The sequence below is a fragment of the Euphorbia lathyris genome, chromosome 2 (assembly GCF_963576675.1).
Source record: "Euphorbia lathyris chromosome 2, ddEupLath1.1, whole genome shotgun sequence".
Classification (NCBI taxonomy): Eukaryota; Viridiplantae; Streptophyta; class Magnoliopsida; order Malpighiales; family Euphorbiaceae; genus Euphorbia; species Euphorbia lathyris.
In genome coordinates, this window is record NC_088911.1 from 27,628,640 (window position 1) to 27,651,141 (window position 22,502).

Consider the following 22,502-nt stretch of genomic DNA (forward strand, 5'->3'; position numbering starts at 1 on the left):
TCTAATAAAGTCCGTTCTATTCGATAGATTTTTATGCAGCACTTTGGTAAATGAGCCGAAGTGGATTGATGCTGGTGTTTTCATTAAAACGTATTTAATTCAAATCTTTACAAGGAAATTTTATTGAACACTTAGGCAAATTATCATCTCGAAAGAGTTTTAATTTGATTAAGGGCAACTATCCCGAAAGGGTTTTGTCGCGTTCAAAGCCAATTAATTAGAGGTTCCGTCATTTATTTCATCTTTATAATTCGTACAAAGTTTAAAGTTGTTTCTTTGCTTAATGCAAATAAATATACCTGTTTACTTTTCTAAAGTACTAAAACGTTCCTGTTTTGCAAATTCAATCTTAAATCAGATATTTTCTAACATCTTCATATTCTAATCTAATTCTTATTCTAGCTATTTCAAAACCAAAACCGATTAAACGATTTTTTCATATCATAAACCTAAAAGTAAATTTAACCGATTATAAATAAGTTTTGTTTAAAAAAGCGTTCCCTGTGGGATCGATATCTTTTATTACTACAAGCGTATACCGTGCACTTGCGGAAATCGCTCAACAAGTTTTTGGCGCCGTTGCCGGGGAGACGCCAAAATTTTTGACAAAATTTTAAATTTTTCGTGTTTTATTACGAATCTAGGTTTATTCATACTTATTCAAACTTTTATATTTTTACTTATTTTCAATTACTAACTTATTTATTTTTCAAGTTCTATTTTGTAGGTAGTTTCGGTTCGTGCGAAATTTCAAGTTCATGCGCAGTTCTCAAAGTTCGGGCACGTCACCAGATCCTATTGACCCAGAAATTGAAAGAACTCTTAAAAAGAACAAGAGAGAAAAGAAAAAGAAAAACCAAACCCCAATAAAAACTAAAATTACCGAGCCAGAAGTAATGGCCACACTTATGGATTACGCTAGGCCAGGAGTGGCCGGTGTAACAAACAGTATAGTTAGACCCCAAATCAATTCAAATCAATTTGAAATTAAGCCTGCGTTGCTTAACATGTTGCAAAATAATGTAACGTTTTACGGGTTACTTAACGAAAATCCTAATACCCATCTGACAAATTTCTTAGAAATTTGTGACACTTTAAAAATACCAAATGTGACTGCAGAAGCAATCAATCTTCGCCTTTTTCCTTTTACTTTGAAGGATCTAGCCAAAGAGTGGTTAACTTCTATGCCAGCCGCATCAATTGAGACTTGGGAGCAATTAGCCCAAGCATTTTTATCAAAAAATTTTCCTTTAGCAAAAACCGCAAGAGTCATTAAAGAGTTAACATCTTTTTCTCAAAATGATAACGAAACTCTTTATGAGGCTTGGGAACGTTTTAAAGAACTTCAACGTTTATGCCCACACCACCAATTGCCCGCTGAACTTTTAATGCAAACATTTTATAATGGACTAAATCCTACAACTAGAGGTTCATTGGATGCTATGTCTGGAGGGTTATTCATGAAGAAAACATCTGCCCAAGCAAGAGAACTTTTGGAGGAAATGGCAATCAACAGCAGTATGTGGCCCGCGGAACGTGGACACCTACCATCAGCGAAACCATCATCCTCAACAACATCATCAGTTAAAGGTATAGTGAATCTTGATCCAGTAGCGATGTTGCAAGCCCAATTTTCTGCCTTGTCACACAAAATTGATAGGTTTATGGCACCGTGTGATCCTAATGGTAAACCAATCCAAACATATGTGGATTACGAAGGTATGAGTGAGATTGAACAGGTAAATTTTGTCCAAGGGCAAAACCAAACTAATAATCCTTATTCCAATACATATAATCCTGGATGGAGAAATCATCCTAACTTTAACTGGAGAGATAATAACAATAATAATGTTAATGCTAATCAAAATCGTACTACTAATTATCAAAATCAATCAAGAGATACGATTAGCACATTATCTTCTAAAATCGACAAATTCATTGATGCGATGAGCGGAAAAATAAGTAATCACGACGATGGTTTTAAACGGATCGAGAATAAATTCGATCAGCTTATTAAAAGCCAATCATCTAGCATCCATAATTTGGAGATTCAAATTGGACAACTCGCTAAATCGATTCCATCCCGCAAAGAGGGAAGTCTTCCAAGCCATATGGAAGAAAATCCAAAAGAGCATGTTAAGGCTATCACTCTTCGTTCAGGGAAAAATTACTTAGGTCCGGAATTGCCCGGAAATTCGATTTTACCTGGAACTAATTTACCAAAGCCCAAAGAAGATACGTTAAATCAAAAAGATGCACCGATTGACTCTAGTACAAAAACTTTTGTACCCAAACCACCTTTTCCACACAAAGTCCGCAACAAGGACTATGATAAACAACTTTTAACATTTTTAGACAAACTTAAGAATTTGCATATTAATTTAACGTTTATGGATGCGATTACGCAAATTCCCAATTATGGTAAATTCCTCAAAGATTTAATTTCAAAGAAAATCAGTTGGGAAGGGATTTCATCCATTTCACTAACTGAAGATTGCAGTTCGATTGTGTAAATTGCCCACAAAACTCAAAGATCCCGGATGTTTTACCATTCCGTGTAAATTGGGAGATATAGAATTCCCCAGTTGTCTTTGTGATTTAGGAGCAAGCATTAACTTGATGCCATTATCTATATTTAATAAGTTAGGTTTAGAAGAAGACATCAAACGTACCAACATGGTTTTACAATTAGCGGATCAAACCACTAAAAGACCATACGGTATAATTGAGGATGTTTTAGTTAAAGTTGACAAATTTATTTTTCCTACCGATTTCGTTATTTTAGATTTTTCTTATGATGTAAATTGTCCGCTAATCTTTGGTAGACCATTCATGAACACGGGACGTGCTCTAGTTGATGTGTCGGAAGGGAAAGTAGTTTTACGAATAGGAGATGATAAGATTGAGTTTGATATGAATCAAGCGATGAAATATCCTATGAAGGATTTCGCTTGTATGAAACTTGATTAAATTGAAGAATGTGTAAATGACATTGTTCAAAAAGAAGAAATAATAGAACCTATAATGAGTAAGGAACTAGAAGATAAGGACCCAGAATCTTTGATTCGAGAAGATGGACCAGTTCCGCCTTCGATTATAGTTCCACCTAAATTAGAACTTAAGGAATTACCAGGTCATTTGAGGTACGCTTTCTTAGGCGAAGGCGATTCTCTACCTATAATTATCTCTAACAAGTTGACACGAGTTCAAGAAGAGAAATTGAAAGAAGTTGTTAGAAATAGGATAGGAAGTATGGGTTGGCAAATTTCAGACTTAAAAGGTATTAATCCAAGTATTGTAATGCATAGAATTCACTTAGAAGAAGATAAGCCACCTAAAGCGGATAGGCAAAGGCGCCTAAATCCGAACATGAAAGAAGTAGTAAAAAATGAGATTACTAAACTTCTGGACAATGGAATCATCTACCCTATCTCGGATAGTGAATGGGTTAGTCCAATCCATTGTGTACCTAAAAATTGGAGGGTTTGTATAGATTATAGAAATTTAAATAAAGCAACTAGGAAAGATCATTTTCCTCTTCCTTTCATTGATCAAATGATCGAAAGGATAGCTGGTCATGCTTTCTACTGTTTTCTTGATGGTTACTCCGGATTCTTTCAAATATACATTTACCCGGATGACCAAGATAAAACAACTTTCACATGTCCTTATGGAACATTTGCATATAGAAGAATGCCTTTTGGTCTATGTAACGCACCTGCAACATTTCAACGTTGTATGACTGCGATTTTTAATGATTTCATTAAAGATATCATGGAAGTTTTTATGGACGATTTTTCAGTTTATGGAGATTATTTTGATTCATGCCTAGAAAACTTGGATAAAGTTCTGTCTAGGTGTGAAGAAACAAATTTGGTATTAAACTGGGAAAAATGTCATTTCATGGTTGACGAAGGAATTGTTTTAGGTCACAAAATCTCTGAAAAAGGATTAGAAGTAGATAGAGCAAAAACCTCAGTAATAGAGAAATTACCCCCTCCAACTACTGTAAAGGGAGTAAGATCATTCTTAGGACATGCTGGTTTTTACAGAAGATTTATTAAGAATTTTTCTGTAATTTCCAAACCACTTACTAATTTACTCATGAAAGATTCAACCTTTGATTTTAATGAAGAATGCGTTAAAGCTTTCGAAACATTGAAAACTGCTTTAGTCAGTGCACCTATTATTGCTAAACCCGATTGAGATTTACCCTTTGAAATCATGTGTGATGCAAGTGATTTAGCTGTCGGATGTGTTTTAGGTCAAAGGAAAGATAAGAAACTTCATGTCATTTATTATGCAAGTCACACACTGTCTGGTGCACAATTAAACTACACCACAACAGAAAAAGAAATGTTAGCCGTAGTTTTTGCATGTGACAAGTTTAGGTCATACTTGTTAGGTTCGAAAGTTATTATTTATACTGATCATGCAGCATTAAGATATTTATTTGCTAAAAAGGATGCAAAACCACGTCTAATTAGATGGGTTTTATTGTTGCAAGAATTTGATATAGAAATTAAAGACAAAAAGGGAGTTGAAAACCTTGTCGCCGATTATCTATCGAGACTTGAAGATGAAAATGGTCCTATAGGTGAAACTATCGGTATACGAGATGATTTCCCTGATGAACATCTCTATCAAATGAAAATTTTTATATCACCTTGGTATGCAGATATTGCTAATTACCTCGCAGCCAATATTGTTCCGGAAGGATTAAATTCCCACCAAAGGAAGAAATTTTTCTTCGATATTAAACAATACTTTTGGGAAGATCCCTTTTTGTTCAAGACTTGTGGTGACGGGATAATTAGGAGATGCGTTGGTGAAAATGAATTTGAATCCATAATGTCAGAATGTCATTCTAGCTCTTATGGAGGACATAATGGAGTTAACAAGACAGCAGCTAGAATATTTGAAAGTGGTTTCTTTTGGCCTACGATGTTTAAAGATGTCCGTTCATTTATTACTCGTTGTGATAAGTGCCAAAGAACAGGAAATCTAGGAAGGAAAGATGAGATGCCCCTCACAACCGTATTAGAAGTTAAAGTCTTCGATATGTGGGGAATAGATTTCATGGGACCTTTTCCCCCTTCCAATGGTAAAACTTACATATTAGTTGCCGTTGATTATGTTTCAAAGTGGGTTGAAGCAATTGCAACCCCGACGAGTGATTCTAAGGTTGTCGTTAATTTTCTTGACGATATATTTTGTAGATTTGGTTGCCCAAGAGTTATCGTTAGTGATGGTGGTGCTCATTTTATAAACAAGAGTTTTGAAACGCTTATGAAAAAATATGGAGTACGCCACCGCGTATCAACGCCGTACCATCCTCAGTCAAATGGTCAGGCAGAGATATCAAACAGAGAACTCAAATGGATTCTCGAGAAAACGGTCTCATCTTCTAGAAAAGATTGGTCTTCTAAACTTAATAATTCGTTATGGGCATACCGTACTGCGTTTAAAACACCAATAGGAATGACTCTGTACCGTTTAGTGTATGGTAAAGCATGTCATTTGCCAGTCGAATTAGAACATAAAGCCTATTGGGCTATTAGAGAACTTAACTTTGACTTACATCAAGCAGGTAAGAAACGTTTGCTCAATTTAAATGAGTTAGATGAGTTGCGTCATCTATCTTACGAAAATGCAAAGATTTATAAAGAAAAAGTGAAAAAATGGCACGATGCCAAAATTAGAGTTAAACACTTTAATGTTGGGGATAAAGTGCTGTTATTTAATTCACGACTTCGTTTATTTCCAGGAAAACTTAAGTCCAGATGGTTAGGACCATATTTAGTCGTCAAAACATTCGATTATGGTTCTTTGGAACTAGAAGGTCCTAACGGAGTTCGATTCAAAGTTAATGGTAATCGATGTAAAATCTATTACGAAAATATTTCACAAATTGAAATTCCGTTCGTAACGAGATTATCTGACGTATAAATTACTCAGTTTTTCTTGCACAATTTATTTTGTTTTTCTTATGTTTTTGTTTATTTTATTTTATTTTTTTTATTTTTTTATTTTTTTTATTTCAAAATGCCATTTTTATGATTAGATTACTTTATGTTATGATTTAGTAACGTAAATATTTTTATTTCATGATTTTAGATTTAATTTTTAGGAAATTAGGATGATTTTGTAGTTTAAGGCAATTCTCTACCGAGAATTGGAAATTCCCTGCCGAGAATACTCTGTTTCAGAATTGTCTATGTTGATTCGGATTTCTCTGGTCATACCGAGAATATTTAAATTTTCTACCGTGAATCAGGAGGTGGCTTTGATACCTGATTTCCGCAAGGAAATCAGTGTGTCGCGACCGTGGCTTTGCCATTCGTGGTCGCGACACGCGTATTTCCTGCACTATCAGGTCTGAAACACTCTCACCCTTTCGACGAACCTCTTGGGAATTGAAACATTAAGTTTTTTCATTCCAGAAAGGTACAAATTATACCTTTTTATAATTAAAACAATACCTCTTTTCATCCTAAACTCTTATAAATTAATCTTAGAGGATTCAGGTTCTGTTCCAATTCTTTTCATCTTTGTCAGAACTCTGATTTTTCTTCGCAAATACCGTTCTTTGCTAAAGTTACACTAATTTTTCACCATGCCTACCAAATACAAATCACCTAGGCACAATGTTGCCTCAATCAACAAACGCCCAGACTTATCCAAGCGATATGGAGCGCCTTTTCCTATCTTCAACCACGATGAAAATAGACGTTATTGGAATCACCGTTACACATTCTTCACCGGAATGTTGTATATGGATGAATTCCTTAACAACCAATTAGGCATTACTGATGACATGAGCCGCTATATGGAGCGCCTAGGGTGGACAAAATTCGCCCAAATGCGATTTCCAATAATAGGCGACTGGATACTCGAATTCTTCTGTACCGTGCGTTTTACTAATAAACGACGAGTACGTCTCAGTTTTCATCGAGAAGGCGAAATCTTCACTTTCGGCTATCCCGAGTTGCATGCTTGGTTTGGTTTTCCCCCGAGGGATACAATCAAACGTCATCCTGGACGAGACATGACATCCTCGGACATTTGGAGAATGCTTACAGGATTCTGGCGATTCAATTCAAAACTCGCCTATAATCACTCTTTTCGCTCCAACTCCATGCTGTATTTACATAAATTTCTGTGTCACAGTTTATTTGGGCGCACATTCAGTAGTGTGGTCCGCGACACAGATTTGTATGTTCTTGGAGATATATTCCAGGGCAATGCAGTGGATTCTTCCAAAATTCTGATGGAAGGTCTTGTCGCCGCTTCTCGATCCAAAGATAAGAAGATTGGGTTCGGCAATATAATCTGTGGAATAATTCTTGGTTCAAAGGGTACTATTGATGTTCCCTGGAGTGAAGATGAATTCTTTCCGACAATTGACTATGAATTTCTCGAGCGCGAATGACTTGTGAAACGTGTCTTTCGAGCAGGGCCTCAATTTTTGTCTGCACCGGAACGTGAAACTTTCGTGCAGTTTCAAATTGATCGTATTAAGGCCAGAAATATCCCGTTAGATAGGGATGAATATGTAAAATAGTTTCTGTTTTTTTTTGTATATATTTTGTTTTGTTTTGATTATTGGGTTGTTTTCATTATTTTGTACATATGTTTATATAATAAAAATCTTATTTAGTTTAATTCTTAATTTTTATCCATTTGATCCATTATCTATACTTAGCATATTTCATATGGGTACTTTCTACTTTTTCTTATTTAAATTAAGATTAAAAAGATTCACTTGAACTAAATATGTGTTTTTTTTATTTGTTTTTTTTCCACACATTTATCCACGTTTAATTTTATTTTGTAACTCAATTTATTTTCAATAAATTAAGCTATCTTTTTATCATTTTAATTCATGTGTTAAATATGTATTAACATGCACTTATTATGCATTTAATATGGTTCTCTTAACTTATATGCATAAATGAACATTTAAGTTTCATTAATTACTCATAAATCAATTTATTATACTTCAATTCAATTTATTAAGGTAAAACCTTTGGTTTTCCTTGCAATTAATGTCATTTATTTAACGTTTTTAGTACAGGAACAATTAATATTAAGTTCAGGAACCTTTTCAACAAAAACAATGCACAAACCAAGTCAAAAGGAACCAAATTTGGCTATTTCAACCAATTCTCTACCGAGAATTAAGAAATTCTTGGTATGAGCAGCAGGTTTGGACCGATTTCAGGGCAAAAAATTGCCTGAAAATCGCGTGCCGCGGCCGCGGCTATGCCATTCGCGGTCGCGACATGCGTCCAAATTGCCCTATTAAATCCGATTTTGCCTATTCCTATTCTATTTCTACCTATTCACTTACCTAATCACCCTATATAACCCTACCTCTTACACAACACCTCACATCACCTCTATTTTTACCCAATCCCTTACTCTAAACTCTTCCCCAAAAATCTACTTTTTATCTTCCCAATTTATTCACTCCAATTTCTATCCAATTTCCTATTTTCAATCACTTCCATTTCACAACCCCAAACTCATCTTCAAGCTTTTCTCTTTCACTTCTTCTTCTTCTTCTTCTTCTTTTTCTCATACCATAAGCCCCTAAACACCATCACCATGGTTAGGACAAAGCGTGTTGGTAACAAGCCCGCTGTTACGGAAGCTAATCGCCTCCGGATTCAATACGGAGCTTATTTTGACATCTATTCGGAGGAAGAAGCCTCTCGTTTCAAACATTTTTCACAAGCCGACCGCCAATTTGTGGATATGCACTTCTTAGACTTCCATTCGGTAAGAGTATTAAATTTCTCTACTCGAATTGATGCCTTTATTGAAGCTTTGGGTTGGCAAGAGTTCGTTAATATGAGTTTCCCGCGTATTAATGAGTATGTTGTGGAATTTTTGGTCACTTTGTCCATGAACAAGAAGAAAACTTCAATTTCTTTTAGGAGTAATGGTATACCTTATACCATTGATTATGAAGCAATGCGAAACATGTTTGGCTTCCCTACTTCTGATTTTTACGATAAGCCTAAGGATTTTGATAATGATGCTGTTTGGCAAACTCTCTCGGACCAAGATTATTTTAATTCAAAAAACACTTCAAGCAAGTTGATTAAGGACAATTGTGTGTTCTTCTTTCACAAATTTTTGAGTTTCTCCTTGTTTGGTCGTGTTGAGAGTTCAAAGGTCCAAGTTCGGGATTTGTATGTTTTGGATAGTTTGCTTAAAGGTTTGAGGATTGATAGTATTGGAATCATGTTTGACAATTTGTTCCGTGCTTCGAGGGCTAGTACAATTCAAATCCCTCTTTGTAATTTTATCACCGGTCTTGTGTTGGGAGCACGGGGAGAATTGGCCGACTATGACATGTCTACCTACCGTGGGTATGTTCCGCTTTTGGACATCTCGGCTCTTGAGCGAGCTCATTTATTGCTTCCCCAAGGACCTCCCGTCTTTATTTCCTATGCTACCCGTATTGCCCATCTTCGTGGCACTATGGGTGGTGGCGCTTCAAGTTCTCAATTTGTAGGTACCGAAGGCGGCGGAGATGCGGAAGGAGAGGAGGATGCACCACCGGCTCAAGCACAACCCCAAGCACCTCAAGCGGAGGATGATCCGGTAGATTTGAGGAGGATTTTGGACCCAATCAATTCCAACAATCGCTCAATGAATCTACGCATTGATGATTTGGTTGAAAACAATATGGTGATGAATGACAACCTCAATCTTTTGAGGCGTGAACATCGATCGACTCGGCATCGGATGCTTTCCTTTTTCCGACGCCGCAATATGGAGACGTCACCTACACCTCCCGATTCACCACCTCATGCTTAGGTTGTTTTCCTTTCATTTTATTTTTATCTTGTTATATGTTTGATACATTTTCTTTTATTATGTTTGGTACAATTTTTTTTTTATGTTGAATGTTTCATTTGCTTAATTTACATTTTTGTTTCGTATGCCTTATTTCGTATTCTATATTTTCTCCATTATTTTTGCACCAATGAGGACATGGTCCAATTTAAGTGTGGGAGGAGACATACATATATCAATTTCTACATAAATACAAAATACGAATAAATTCAACAAAGATATTATTTTGCAAAACAAAATAATAATTGCAACGAATGATATTCATGCAAATGCAACACATATATATATTGCAAACATTTTTCACAATAACTTAACATTTTTCATATATTTTTAGAAAGTTAATCATATAAGTTTTTATGATTATTTTTTAGGTTATCATTATCGTTAGAAATAATATTTCTATACGGGTAATATATTTTTCAAATTTTTCACAAATCTCCGATACGATTTTAAGTAAAATTGTCTCGAGTGAATGTATTTAAGTAAAAATTCTTTATTCAATCTCTATTTTTATATCATGCAATTCATGATACAATAAATCTTATTTTAAGTTTTCAATTAGGTTTATAGGCATTAAATTGAATTAACAATTTTAGCTCGGTTTGATTTCGTCTTACATTAAAACCAATTGAAGTTTTTAAGGAAACTTTAGCCATAATACATGTTGAATTTTAAGTCAATATAGGATGAATGTGCTATTTTTCTTTTTCCCAACTTATAATTTTATAATTCATGTTAATTAATCAATTAGTTGAATTCTTAACTTTTGGCCACGATTGAGACCAACCTTATCACAATCGAGGTATGAAAGAGAAGAAAATTAAAGTACCGTTTACTTTTGGCCACGGTTGCGACCACCCTTATCACAATCGAGGTATGAAAGGAACGTTTAAAAAAAATAATAATAATAAGCGTGTATAAGTTTAAAGTAACGATTGCGTCCACCCATGGCATGGTCGGTACCTCTTAAGCAAACACAAAGCAATAAAAGCGTATAAGGTTACGGTTGAAACCACCCTTATTTCGGGCGTAACCAAGCGAATAAATTAAAATCAAGTACTTATTCATTTTTATATATCTTATATATTAGTTTAGGTTTGGGAAAGGAAATTTTGTGCTTTGAAATGCCTTGAGATGAAAGACTCAATAACATGCGTGCTTATATCGTCCCGAATGCTTCAATTCAAAATTGGAAATACAAGACGAATGATATATCGTATTTATACTAAGTTAGTTTGATATTTTGCGTATAAATTTGCCATGCGAAGTTAGTCTTTTCGGCTTAACTAATTCAAAAGATAATACAAAGATATATGTTTTATTTTCATAAAGAGATCAGTTAAAGAATAAATTCAGTGAAATTTTGCTCGGGACTAGCAAAAGATTAAGTGTGGAGATTTGTTAAGCCCAAAATATACCTAAAATATCATCAATAATTACATCAATATTGCTACGAATTTATGCTATTTATACCTATTTAGAAAGCTTTTACTTTCGAATATGTTTCTTTCATGCAAGGTACATAAATATTTGGTAAAATCCAAATAGGAGTAAATAGAGCTCAAAAATAGAAGAAAAGCCCTACAAAAGGAGTCGAAGACGACGAAAATTAATAACGCCAAGTCGAGGACACGAACGAGAGCTGAAAAACGAAAAAAGCTCCGTGCCGCGACCGTGGCTTCCCCTTTTCACGGTCGCGACACGCGTCGCCAGTCACTTTTCCCCTTCATCCGAAGTACAATTGATGCTCCTCCATTCTCGGTAGTGAATTTGATAAATCTCGGTACGAGCAGGAGATTTAGAAGCCTAGTTACACACTTTCGTTTTCGACGGAACGCGATCGTTCGGGTGGATAAGAACGTCCCTTCACAAGGTATACGTCCCTTCACAAGGTATACGTCCCTTCACAAGGTATACGACTCTCCACAACGGATACGTCTTTTCGCAACGGACACGACACTTCGATCAATACTCTTCAACATCTATAAATAAAGAGTTGATGGAGAGTTGATGAGAGAATAATGACATATAATGATATATGTGTAGAAGAAAGAGATTAGTGTAGAATTTATGCAGAAATTCCGAATCAAGTGATTCAGAAGTTAGATTTAGATTCTGTAAAAAGCAATATGATGTACACACATTGTTTACAAATTAATAACAAATTCAGTAGTGTTTAGACATTGTTCCAGTTTAGTTTTCATTTTGGTAGTAGACCGACCCAGTCTCTATTACGAAGATTCAACGAGAAGATTGAGTAGAGGATTCGCCCCTGAGCCTGACAAACTCGAACGAAACCCAAGGAAAGGATTGACAACTCGTTCACTTGCACGCCGTCGAAGAATTCAATGCTCCATGTTCTCTGTAAACTTGTATCAATTTATATTTCATCTAATAAAGTCTGTTCTATTCGATAGATTTTTATGCAGCACTTTGGTAAATGAGCCGAAGTGGATTGATGCTGGTGTTTTCATTAAAACGTATTTAATTCAAATCTTTACAAGGAAACTTTGTTGAACACTTAGGCAAATTATCATCTCGAAAGAGTTTTAATTTGATTAAGGGCAACTATCCCGAAAGGGTTTTGTCGCGTTCAAAGCCAATTAATTAGAGGTTCCGTCATTTATTTCATCTTTATAATTCGTACAAAGTTTAAAGTTGTTTCTTTGCTTAATGCAAACAAATATACCTGTTTACTTTTCTAAAGTACTAAAACGTTCCTGTTTTGCAAATTCAATCTTAAATCAGATATTTTCTAACATCTTCATATTCTAATCTAATTCTTATTCTAGCTATTTCAAAACCAAAACCGATTAAACGAATTTTCCATATCATAAACCTAAAAGTAAATTTAACCGATTATAAATAAGTTTTGTTTAAAAAAGCGTTCCCTGTGGGATCGATATCTTTTATTACTACAAGCGTATACCGTGCACTTGCGGAAATCGCTCAACAGGGCTCACCTGGACGGGACCATATCAAATAGTGGACAAGATTGGGTTCGCCACATTTAAGATTCAAGACATGGAGGGGAACACATTACCACGCACGTGGAACCTCCAAAATCTCCGCAAATACTTTGTCAGAAAATAAGATATACATACGGTCTTGAGTACTCCTTTTCCTTTAGTAAGCTTTTTTCCCATGTGGTTTTTCTTATTAAAGGTTTTAATGAGGCTCACATGTAAGACCTGCTTGCTGTAATAAGGCATTTCTCCTATCAATAAACATCAATTGTTCTATTGTCTATGTTCTTTTTAAAAAATTTATTGCAGCAATATAAATATTCCAGTCTTAAAAAGAAGGGGGGCATCCAACGCTCTCCACATTGAGAAAGTACTGCTATCTCATAGCTACTTTTTCTCCTCAAAGATAAGAGGATAAGTCTCATGGGCGGATCCATCTCTAGAGGATCCCCATTCGAGATAGAGTTAAAACGATCCTTGGACGCAAGGTCTTTACACTCTCTTACTCCCTTTCCAAAAAAGGGTCTACAAAGTCCTCTTGACGAATCATTTCACCTCAAAGATAGGTTGCAAGATGATCCTCTGAAGGCAGCTTTACTTCCTCTAAAGGAATAAAACAGCTTCAAACCTTCACAAAGGTTCGCACAATGGAGTATGGCTGGCCACCTACTCCAAAATAAATCCTAGACGCTTATATATTTACTTACGCAAATGTAAAGGTAAAATAAATAGCTACCATGAGGATTAAACAAATTGTACTTAACAAGTTTTACAAAACAAAAAAGACATCAAGTAATCACAGGAGCATCCTCCTTAAAATTCTTCTCGCCAGAAGCACCCGCTTGAGAAGCACCTGTTTGAGAGGCTTCCTTCTCGACAGCCTCGGATACGCCCTCTAAGGAGACTTCCTTTTCCACGGAAGGTGTTTCCCTTGGAAGAGAGGGACCATCGGTTATCAGCTCCTCACCAGACTTCGGAGGCACTTCCTCGAGATCCACTAGCTGGACGTTGGTGGCAGGTTTGCTTTCTTCAACGGGTCCCTTCATCCATTTCCGAACATAGTCTCGGAGGTATTCCTTGATGTCAGGGATTTTGTTAAATTTAAGAACATCTTCTGGCTCTGGAACGGCGAACTGCGGATCTGTGAAATCGATCTCAGGATGCGCCAGCGAGACATACGCCATGATCAGTTCGCCGTAAAAGAAAGCCTGCTCACCAGCCATGTACTCAGCTTCTCCTACAGCATTCTCAAGCTCCTTGGCATCAGCCTCGATCTTCTCCTTCAGCTTTTTTATCTCGGCATCCTTAAGGGCCATGGCAGTCGTGGCGGATGCTATATTCGCCTTGGCGTCAGCTATTTCTTTCTCCAATCTATCTATGGTAGCCTTATCCGCCACACCTTGAAGGAGCTCCGCCTCCATAGCACGTATGCGAGTGTACATCTGTCAAAGGCAAACCTTTTTGTCAAGAATGAAAGAACAAAGGTATAGCTTTTTCTGAAAAAGTTCCTTTCTAGCAAGGGGACCTACCGTGAGAAGCTCAGTCTTCCCCCTTTGAGCATGAATTGATCTGGGAATCTGATTCTGATTCCTCTGCACCTCACCCAACTGGCCCAGAGCCTCATCCAAGTCGTTGATAACAGACTCATTCTCCAAGGATCCTTCGGCCCCATACTTAGCGGACCAGTATTTGCCTAGGTCAGGCTTCGCCGTCTGCACAAAGAAGTAAGGATCAAAACTTAAATTCTAAACGTAATGAACAAGTGAAAGGTAAAGGCAACCTACTTGTTCCATCTCCCCCGCAGGCATGGCGGATCTCATGGCATCCGCCATAAACTTGGGACCACCAGAAGCTGCAGGCTTCCTCCTTTTCAGAGGCGGATCGACCATTGCATCCGCCAGACGTTTCCCTGTGTCCTTTTGAGGATTCGCCACCTGAGCTTTCTTGCGAGCTTCATCCTCCAACAACTTCCTACGCTTCTCTGCAAGAGTGTGATTGGCCTTAGATAAACCCATGTCAAAGAAAACAATAAAGTAATCAAGGTTCAAGAAGAAAACAAAGTTACCTTGGTCAAACTGTGTAATCTTCGAGTAAATGAACTTGTCCCCATCATTGCGAATCAAGGGAATATCACTCATCATGAAGGCTAAAGCGTCCGCATATGTCCAGGCATCCGCCTTGACACTCTTCATGAGCTCCGCCATAACCTCATCACTCGCCGTCAATATTCGCATATCACCCGCCATATGCAAAGGTTTGGGATTCCAGAATGTTGGAAAACCCAGTGATTCGCCCTCGTTTATCTTCACGTAGAAGAATTTCTCATCCCAACAGTGGACATTGGACATTTTGCCACTGAATGGCGAATACACTCCAAATTTTGCAAAAGTAAGAAACGACTCCGACTTTCGCTTTGACGGTTTATGAAAAGCTCTAAAGATCCGCCCAGTGAATACTACCCCTAAATTCGAAGCTAGATAGCAATCTAAAGCAATATCTAACCAGCCATTGGGGTGTAGTTGGCTGGCGGTGATATCAAAATAGGAAAGGATGTCCGCCATCATCTTGGGAAGAGAAAGTCGGAACCCTCTCTCTACGTGACTACAATATACGGTTAGAAAGCCACTTGGCGGATAGGAGGGACGTTGATGAGCCGCCGCTAATTGAGTCTCATAGTTATTGATCCATGGGAAGCGAATTGCCAGATCCGCTAGATCCGCGGCATTCATGCGAGACGAAGTGGACTCCGCTCGAGGATTCTTTTTCCTAGGTAGGGAAGAGGAAGAGGCCATTGTTCCCGAAAAATGCCTAAAATCTACGGCCGGCGCAACACCGGTGGCCGAAGTAGAAAGAATTTGACTCCTAGTGGAACGAGTTCGATAACGATTACACGCCGAGTCACGTAACTCGGCTAAATCGGAGCTAACTGTGTCCTCGGAGGAAGATGAATTTCCCGATGACGAAGTGGTCCAACTAAAACTAACTACAATTTCAGGAGGAGGGGTCAAATTAAAAAGCTCAGAGGTCGATCTAGAGGAGGACGAAGAACTCCTAAACATTCAGAAAAAATAGAAGGAGAAAAGATGAACTTACATGTAAGAAAGCTTTGAAGGAACTCTGAAACTCCCAAGAAAAGCTTCGAGCAGTGAAAAGGTAAATGGAAACGAAATAGGGAAGAAAGAGAAAGAGAAGGAAGAAGACGGCGTCTTCTCTTTCCTTGGACAGGGCGCTCGTTACACGTGTCACCCTGCGATTGGCATCGAACAGAGTGCTCATTAATGCAGGTAGTCAAGACGGCGCGTAGAAGATCAAAAGTCCTAAAGGACTTTAAGGGAACTTTAGGGGGGGCTTCTGATAACATTGAGATATTATCCCGAGGATCAAACGGGATATTCACCTAAAGAGCGCCGCGTATTGATCCTCCAAAGAAATCCGCCTGGCGGATCATCAAAGTCCCATCAAAAGAGACCTGCCGGCGAACCTATGAGGCGAATCTCCTTGAACACTCATTCGTCATTAGAACGGTTGGGCCGACCTGGCCATAAAGACCATTAATGAGCTATTAATTGGCTAACCGCCAGCTTAAAGATAACTTGTAACCGCCATTAATGGAACATTAATGGAGACTTTCTAGTTACTGAAGGTTACAACTTTCTAGCTATATATAGCCTACGTCTCGGGCTATCCAGGTACACATTCACTTACCCTTTGTCAATTCAGTTTGCCCTCTTGTTCTTCCTTACTGACTTTGGCATCGGAGCTTCCCCCCCCCCCCTCCCGTCGAACCCAACGACGCCCCCACAGGGACGGAAGTTGACCAGAATTTCTCCGCTTGTCATGAAACCCATAATTAAATCATTGAACTTTTATGATTTTAATGTTAAATTTCTAATCATTTATAACTTCCTACACTTTAATTTTTCCAAACATTGAACTACTGAAGGTTTCATTACTAAGTTATTAGTGAAAGATTCAATGTATGTAAAATTAAAGATCACGAGTTTAATCAGAAAAGTTATAAAAATAATAGGATTAATCAAGAAAAATTATAAAGGTCATGAGTTTAATCAAGAAAATTATAATTTTTTTGCCTATAATAGTAAAAAATGACTATGAATTGAATATACTAAATTTATTATAAGTTAGCTTAATATATGATGCTTGTATATGAACGTAAGTTTGTGTAACCAATATTAGTGATATATTTTTTTATTAGACTCTTTTTATGTATTAGTTTGGAAGTAAAATAATCAATTCAATTACTAATTCAAATAATATTGTTTAAAGTCAAAAACACAAAATTATTACCACGAAACTTTTATTTTTCATTTCAAGTTCTTTTTTTTGGTAGGAAAAGAAAAGAAAAACAAACAAACAAAAAACCTAACCCGGGATCAGTCTAGGAAGGCTGACCCCAACCCTATCCTCAAGAAGGATAGACAACAGAAAAGAGGGAGGAACAGAAAGGGTAGAAACACCTAACATCCCCCCATGCCCAGCAGCAGCCAAGCGATCCGCCACGCGGTTTTGCTCCCTATAGATATGGGAGAAACTAAGAGCCTCAAAGGCAGGACGAAGCCTCAAAATAGCCTTGATAAGATTCTGGTTCTTCAGACCAACAGTCTGGCTATCAGAAATCCTGTTGATCGCCTCCAAATTATCAGATTCCACCGAAAGGCAGGACGAAGCCTCAAAATAGCCTTGATAAGATTCTGGTTCTTCAGACCAACAGCCTGGCTATCAGAAATCCTGTTGATCGCCTCCAAATTATCAGATTCCACCGAAAGGCAGGACGAAGCCTCAAAATAGCCTTGATAAGATTCTGGTTCTTCATTTCAAGTTCTTTAATTATTAGATATATATTTTTTAATTATTAAATATATAAATATATATATATATATATTTAAACTTTAGAAAAAAAACTATTTATTTATTATTTTAAAAAAAAATAAGATAATTAAGTAAACAATTATCAAAACATGTAGGTAAGTCCTTGAATTTTTTAAGGTTTTAAGTATTAGACCCTCCTTTAATTTTTACAATATTCACTAACAATTTAGCTAATTGAACTGTTAGTTAGTGAGGCTCAATGTATATGAAAATCAAAATTCATGGGCTTAATTTGAAAAAAAAAATGATGAGAGAATCCTAAAAATTCAAAGACTTATATGAATTTAACCTATGTGCCACACACATAAGAAGATACATATTTATTTACAGTGGTTGGAAAACTAATTTTGGATGGAATTCAATTCTGTTTGCTCAATTTTTATGTTTAAAAGAGAAAAAAAAATGAATTTGCTCATATTTTGGACTTGTGATGTGAGAAAAACAATGTGAAATGTACATATAATTTATTTTTTAAAAATTATCTATATAACTATATCAAATAATAATTTTAATTATATTAAACTAAATAAATTATTTTTTTTAATATATTTTAAGAATTAAGATTTATTGCTTAAAAAAAGAATTAAAGTTTATAAATTATAAATCTAGAATATATATTTTTTAAGTTTATGATTTATTATAGATTTATAAATTATGATATAAAACCATTTATTTATGATATATAGAAAAACGTGATATATTTAGAATTAAATTTGGTAATATGATTTGATTGTAATTTTATATCTAATTATAAATGATTTTATCAGAATTCAATTTCAATTGAAAATAGTTTTTTTTTTTTGAGAAAAATTGAAAATAGTTTGTGAAAAATGTATTTAGGCAATTAGTAATTATTAAGTTGTTGTGTATTAAAGATATTTTCAAATGTAGAAAAACACCTGATAAATAATTGAATTTTAATAAGGAACTTCAATGTTTTTTTTTTTTTTCCCAAACAATGAAACGAAAGCCCAAAAAAGAAAATGAGAAAAATGATATAACAGTTTCATAGCCAAACAAGCTACGCCAGGTGTTAAAAGAGAAACACGCTTTCAACAAAATGGGAAAAAAAATTTGGAGGTGCGGGGAATCGAACCCCGTGCCTCTCGCATGCGAAGCAAGCGCTCTACCATATGAGCTACACCCCCACGTTAAATTGTTTCCCATAGTATCATATAACTCCTTTTACTAGCTTTGGTTTATTGTGTTTTACTTTTATCTTTATCGAAGCTGACGAATTCCAGTCTAGAATTGCCGCGATGAAGTGAAGACACCTGCTGCATGCATCCTTTCTTTCACCGCTACATAGAAAACCTAAACAATAGTCAACTTCCATTTATGACACTCAAAACTTTCAACTCATTTTCTAAGCAGTTACATTATTATGATGCAATAAACAAGAAAAACATTTGTTTTCATCCTTCCTTCCTTAGTGTTCCTACTTACAGACAAGTTCCATGGCATCATCAGCAACACCTGTAATCAACACCCACCCCCTTTATTTCTTCCCTCTATATGCATTTCCCCACCATCATCAACATCTATCTATCCATCTATCTAAACTTAGCTCCAATGGATGAGAAAAAGAAAGGTCTCAAATGGAGAAAACCACATCTTCAATCAATTCAAATTAAGGGCTCCTCATCATCAACCACATCACAATTCAAAGAAGAAGAAGAATTTTTAAGCCCATCATCTCGATTGTTGCACGAACCCAATTTCAATCTATACATCATAGCCATTAGTGGCTTGAAAACCCCAATTGATCCACAGATTGTCAAATCCAATTTACCCCACACTTTGCTTAAGCACCCTCGCTTCTCCAGTTTGCAGGTAACTAGACCTATCTTCTTCCGCTTTTTCCCCCTTTTTGAATGAGTAAATTACATTCATTTATTTCACAGGTAGTAGACGAGAAAGATCAGAACAAAATGAAATGGGTGAAAACACAAGTTGATTTAGAGAATCACATAGTAGTACCAAAACTAGACGAAAACATCGAAAACACAGACAAATGGGTAGAAGACTACATCCACGAGCTCAGCAAAACCACCATAACCATGTCTCAGCCTCTATGGGATATGCATCTGCTCAATCTGAAAACTAAAGACGCTGAATCTGTTGGCGTTTTAAGAGCACACCATTCACTCGGCGATGGAACTTCTCTTATGTCTCTACTTCTCGCTTGCACTCGCCAAACTTCTGATCCGAACGCGCTCCCTACAATTCCGACTGCCGGAAGGAGTAAGATGAAAAGAGCACAGCAGCTTAAAAATGGGAGATTTGAGAGATTTGTAATGGGGATTTGGTGGTTCGTTGGGTTGGTTTTGAATACTGTGATTGATGTGCTTATGTTTATAGCGACGACGGCGTTTTGGAAGGATACGGAGACGCCGCTTAAAGGTGGAGACGGCGTTGAGTTTACTCCTCGGCGATTTGTTTGGCGGAATCTCTCTTTGGATGATTTTAAGTTGGTCAAGAATGCTATGAATGCTGTGAGTTCAGTTCACTTCTTTATTTAACGTGGTTTTTCATAAATGATAGTATAATATTGGGGTTTATATACAGACCATAAACGATGTCGCTTTGGGAGCTACACAAGCTGGTTTGTCACGTTATCTTAATAGAAAATATGGTGAGCTGTTTTATTTTTGCTACATATAATTTAGCCTCAAATATATATTTTTGGCATATATTTGCTTTCTCCAACCCCATTTTGAAACAACATAAAAAATTATTACAATTCATATCAAATAATTACCGTTTTTTTTTTATTTTAGGTTAAGATAGGAATTCTATTAATGATTTTTATTTAATTCAAGAATCTAATTGATGATTTTGATAGTTTAAAGTTGTAATTGATTTTTTTAAAAGTTAAAATGAGTGTTATATTTACATTTTTCTAATAAAGGCTAAAATTGGCTTTTAAAATTAGCATAAGCGTAATTCAGCCTTATCAATTTTTAGTTATTAATTTAGATTGTTTGGACATAGTATTTTAAAATAAGTGAGGATAGGTAAAGGCTATACTTACTTTGTTTTGGCCTTACTTTGTGTGTTTTCACCATTGGATTAATTTTTTAATCCACCATCCAATGGTGAAAACACACCAAGTAATGGTACTTTGTCAAAAACAAAGTAACCATAAATATATTTAGGTAATCTTGTTTGTATTGAGTTGTAATTTAAGACAATAGTAAACTCATAATGAATGAGAATAGTAAGCCATAATGAAAATGAATTTTGAATAGTTTTTCATACGACTCACGTATTTCTACCTTAGTTTAATTATACTCTATCCAAACAAAATCTAAAATTGACGGGTATCAAATCAATCCAGAAAATATAATTATATTTTTTATACGAAACTTTATCATGTTTACATTTTGTTATCTGAAATCTATTTTTATATCTACTATGTATTACTAAAAATATTATTAAAATAACAGGAGAAGAGAAGATGAATGAGGAAGAAGAAGCAAGTGAAGTGAAGAACAACCTTCCTAAGAATATTAGGCTGAGAGCAACTCTTCTGATAAATATAAGACCAGTTGCAGGGATTCAGGCATTAGCTGATATGATGGAGAAGGATACAAAAGCAAAGTGGGGTAATTGGATAGGCTACGTTCTACTACCAATTACCATAGCCATCAAAGATGATCCATTAGATTATGTTCGTGAAGCTAAATCCACCGTTGATCGAAAAAAGCATTCTCTGGAAGCCTTTTTCACTTTCTGTATTGCTGATATCTTCCTCAAACTTTTCGGTATTAAGGTACCTAAACACCTAATTAATAGTACTTCTTAATACATGATTATATATATAATTAGGGTTATGTTGACAGAAAGCAAGTGGATTATCCCATAGAGCGATCCACAACACAACAATGTGTTTCTCAAATCTGGTTGGACCACAAGAAGAGCTGACTTTTTATGGACATCAATTGGCTTATATAGCTCCAAGCTCTTATAATCAACCACACGTACGTATACAGTATATCATTTTCATTTGAATTTTAATAATAATAATTAATTAAATGTTAATAATGTTTAATTAAGTAAATTGTGTTTATTTATAGGCATTGATGATAAACTTCCAGAGTTATGCTCAAAAGATGAGTGTGGTAGTATCAGTAGATGAAGGGACCATTCCAGATCCTCACCAGCTTATTGACGATATTGTTGTGTCTTTCAACCTCATCAAACAAGCTGCCATTTCTTCTCCCAATCTCATTTAATTGTACTATATATGTATGTCTTTCTATTCAATTTAGTTTTAATAAGTGTTTCCATCGTATTTTAATTTTTTTTAATGGTAATGATGTTTGACGTAATAAAAATGTTCTTCCTAAACTATCTTGTATAGCTAGGCGTCAAAATATTTCGGTGGGAATAATTGTACATCCAAACTCCGCTTAAACAAGTGTTATCTCTAAATGTTCTAATTTCTGAGAGAGATAATGGTTGATTGGATTATTAAACAACATCATCTATTTAATTATCTCCGTTTACGAGAATTGCATATTGTTCCTTGAAAAATAAATTGAACATCAAATTTTACTTTATTCACAAGAGAGATGGATGATCAGTATGGAAACCAATCGATTCAATAGATGTTTGGATAGTGAAGGTGATAGCATAGGACTGCATAATGAAGTAGACAACAATAGCGATGGTTCTAATGATACTACAAGTCTGAACATCAAGCACCTAACATTTTAGTTGAGCACAATACCATTGATAAAGAAGTAGCTAGATCATATGATAATAATATAG

General features: G+C 35.8%; 1 protein-coding gene and 2 non-coding genes across 3 annotated transcripts; 1 reads left to right on the forward strand and 2 right to left on the reverse strand.

The window, feature by feature from the left end:
- Positions 1–1,265: 1,265 nt before the first annotated feature.
- Positions 1,266–1,372, reverse strand: LOC136221177 (small nucleolar RNA R71). The gene has a single exon (XR_010684960.1). It is a non-coding gene; the product is annotated as a small nucleolar RNA R71 (small nucleolar RNA).
- A 17,429-nt stretch (positions 1,373–18,801) lies between these two features.
- TRNAA-CGC (transfer RNA alanine (anticodon CGC)) lies at positions 18,802–18,874 on the reverse strand. The gene has a single exon. It is a non-coding gene; the product is annotated as a tRNA-Ala (tRNA).
- A 368-nt stretch (positions 18,875–19,242) lies between these two features.
- LOC136217559 (wax ester synthase/diacylglycerol acyltransferase 11-like) lies at positions 19,243–22,210 on the forward strand. The gene is made up of 6 exons (XM_066004136.1): positions 19,243–19,559; positions 19,631–20,221; positions 20,295–20,361; positions 21,176–21,501; positions 21,572–21,709; positions 21,806–22,210. The coding sequence occupies exons 1-6, from the start codon at positions 19,299–19,301 to the stop codon at positions 21,962–21,964; spliced, it is 1,542 nt and encodes a 513-aa protein (XP_065860208.1). The 5' UTR covers positions 19,243–19,298; the 3' UTR covers positions 21,965–22,210.
- The last annotated feature ends 292 nt before the right edge of the window (positions 22,211–22,502 follow it).

Coding starts and splice junctions, on each gene's coding strand:
- LOC136217559 (XM_066004136.1), top strand. CDS start 19,299: ATGGATGAGAAAAAGAAAGGTCTCAAATGGAGAAAACCACATCTTCAA. Junction 20,362..21,175: donor TTATCTTAATAGAAAATATG/GTGAGCTGTTTT, acceptor TTAAAATAACAG/GAGAAGAGAAGATGAATGAG. Junction 21,710..21,805: donor GCTCTTATAATCAACCACAC/GTACGTATACAG, acceptor GTTTATTTATAG/GCATTGATGATAAACTTCCA.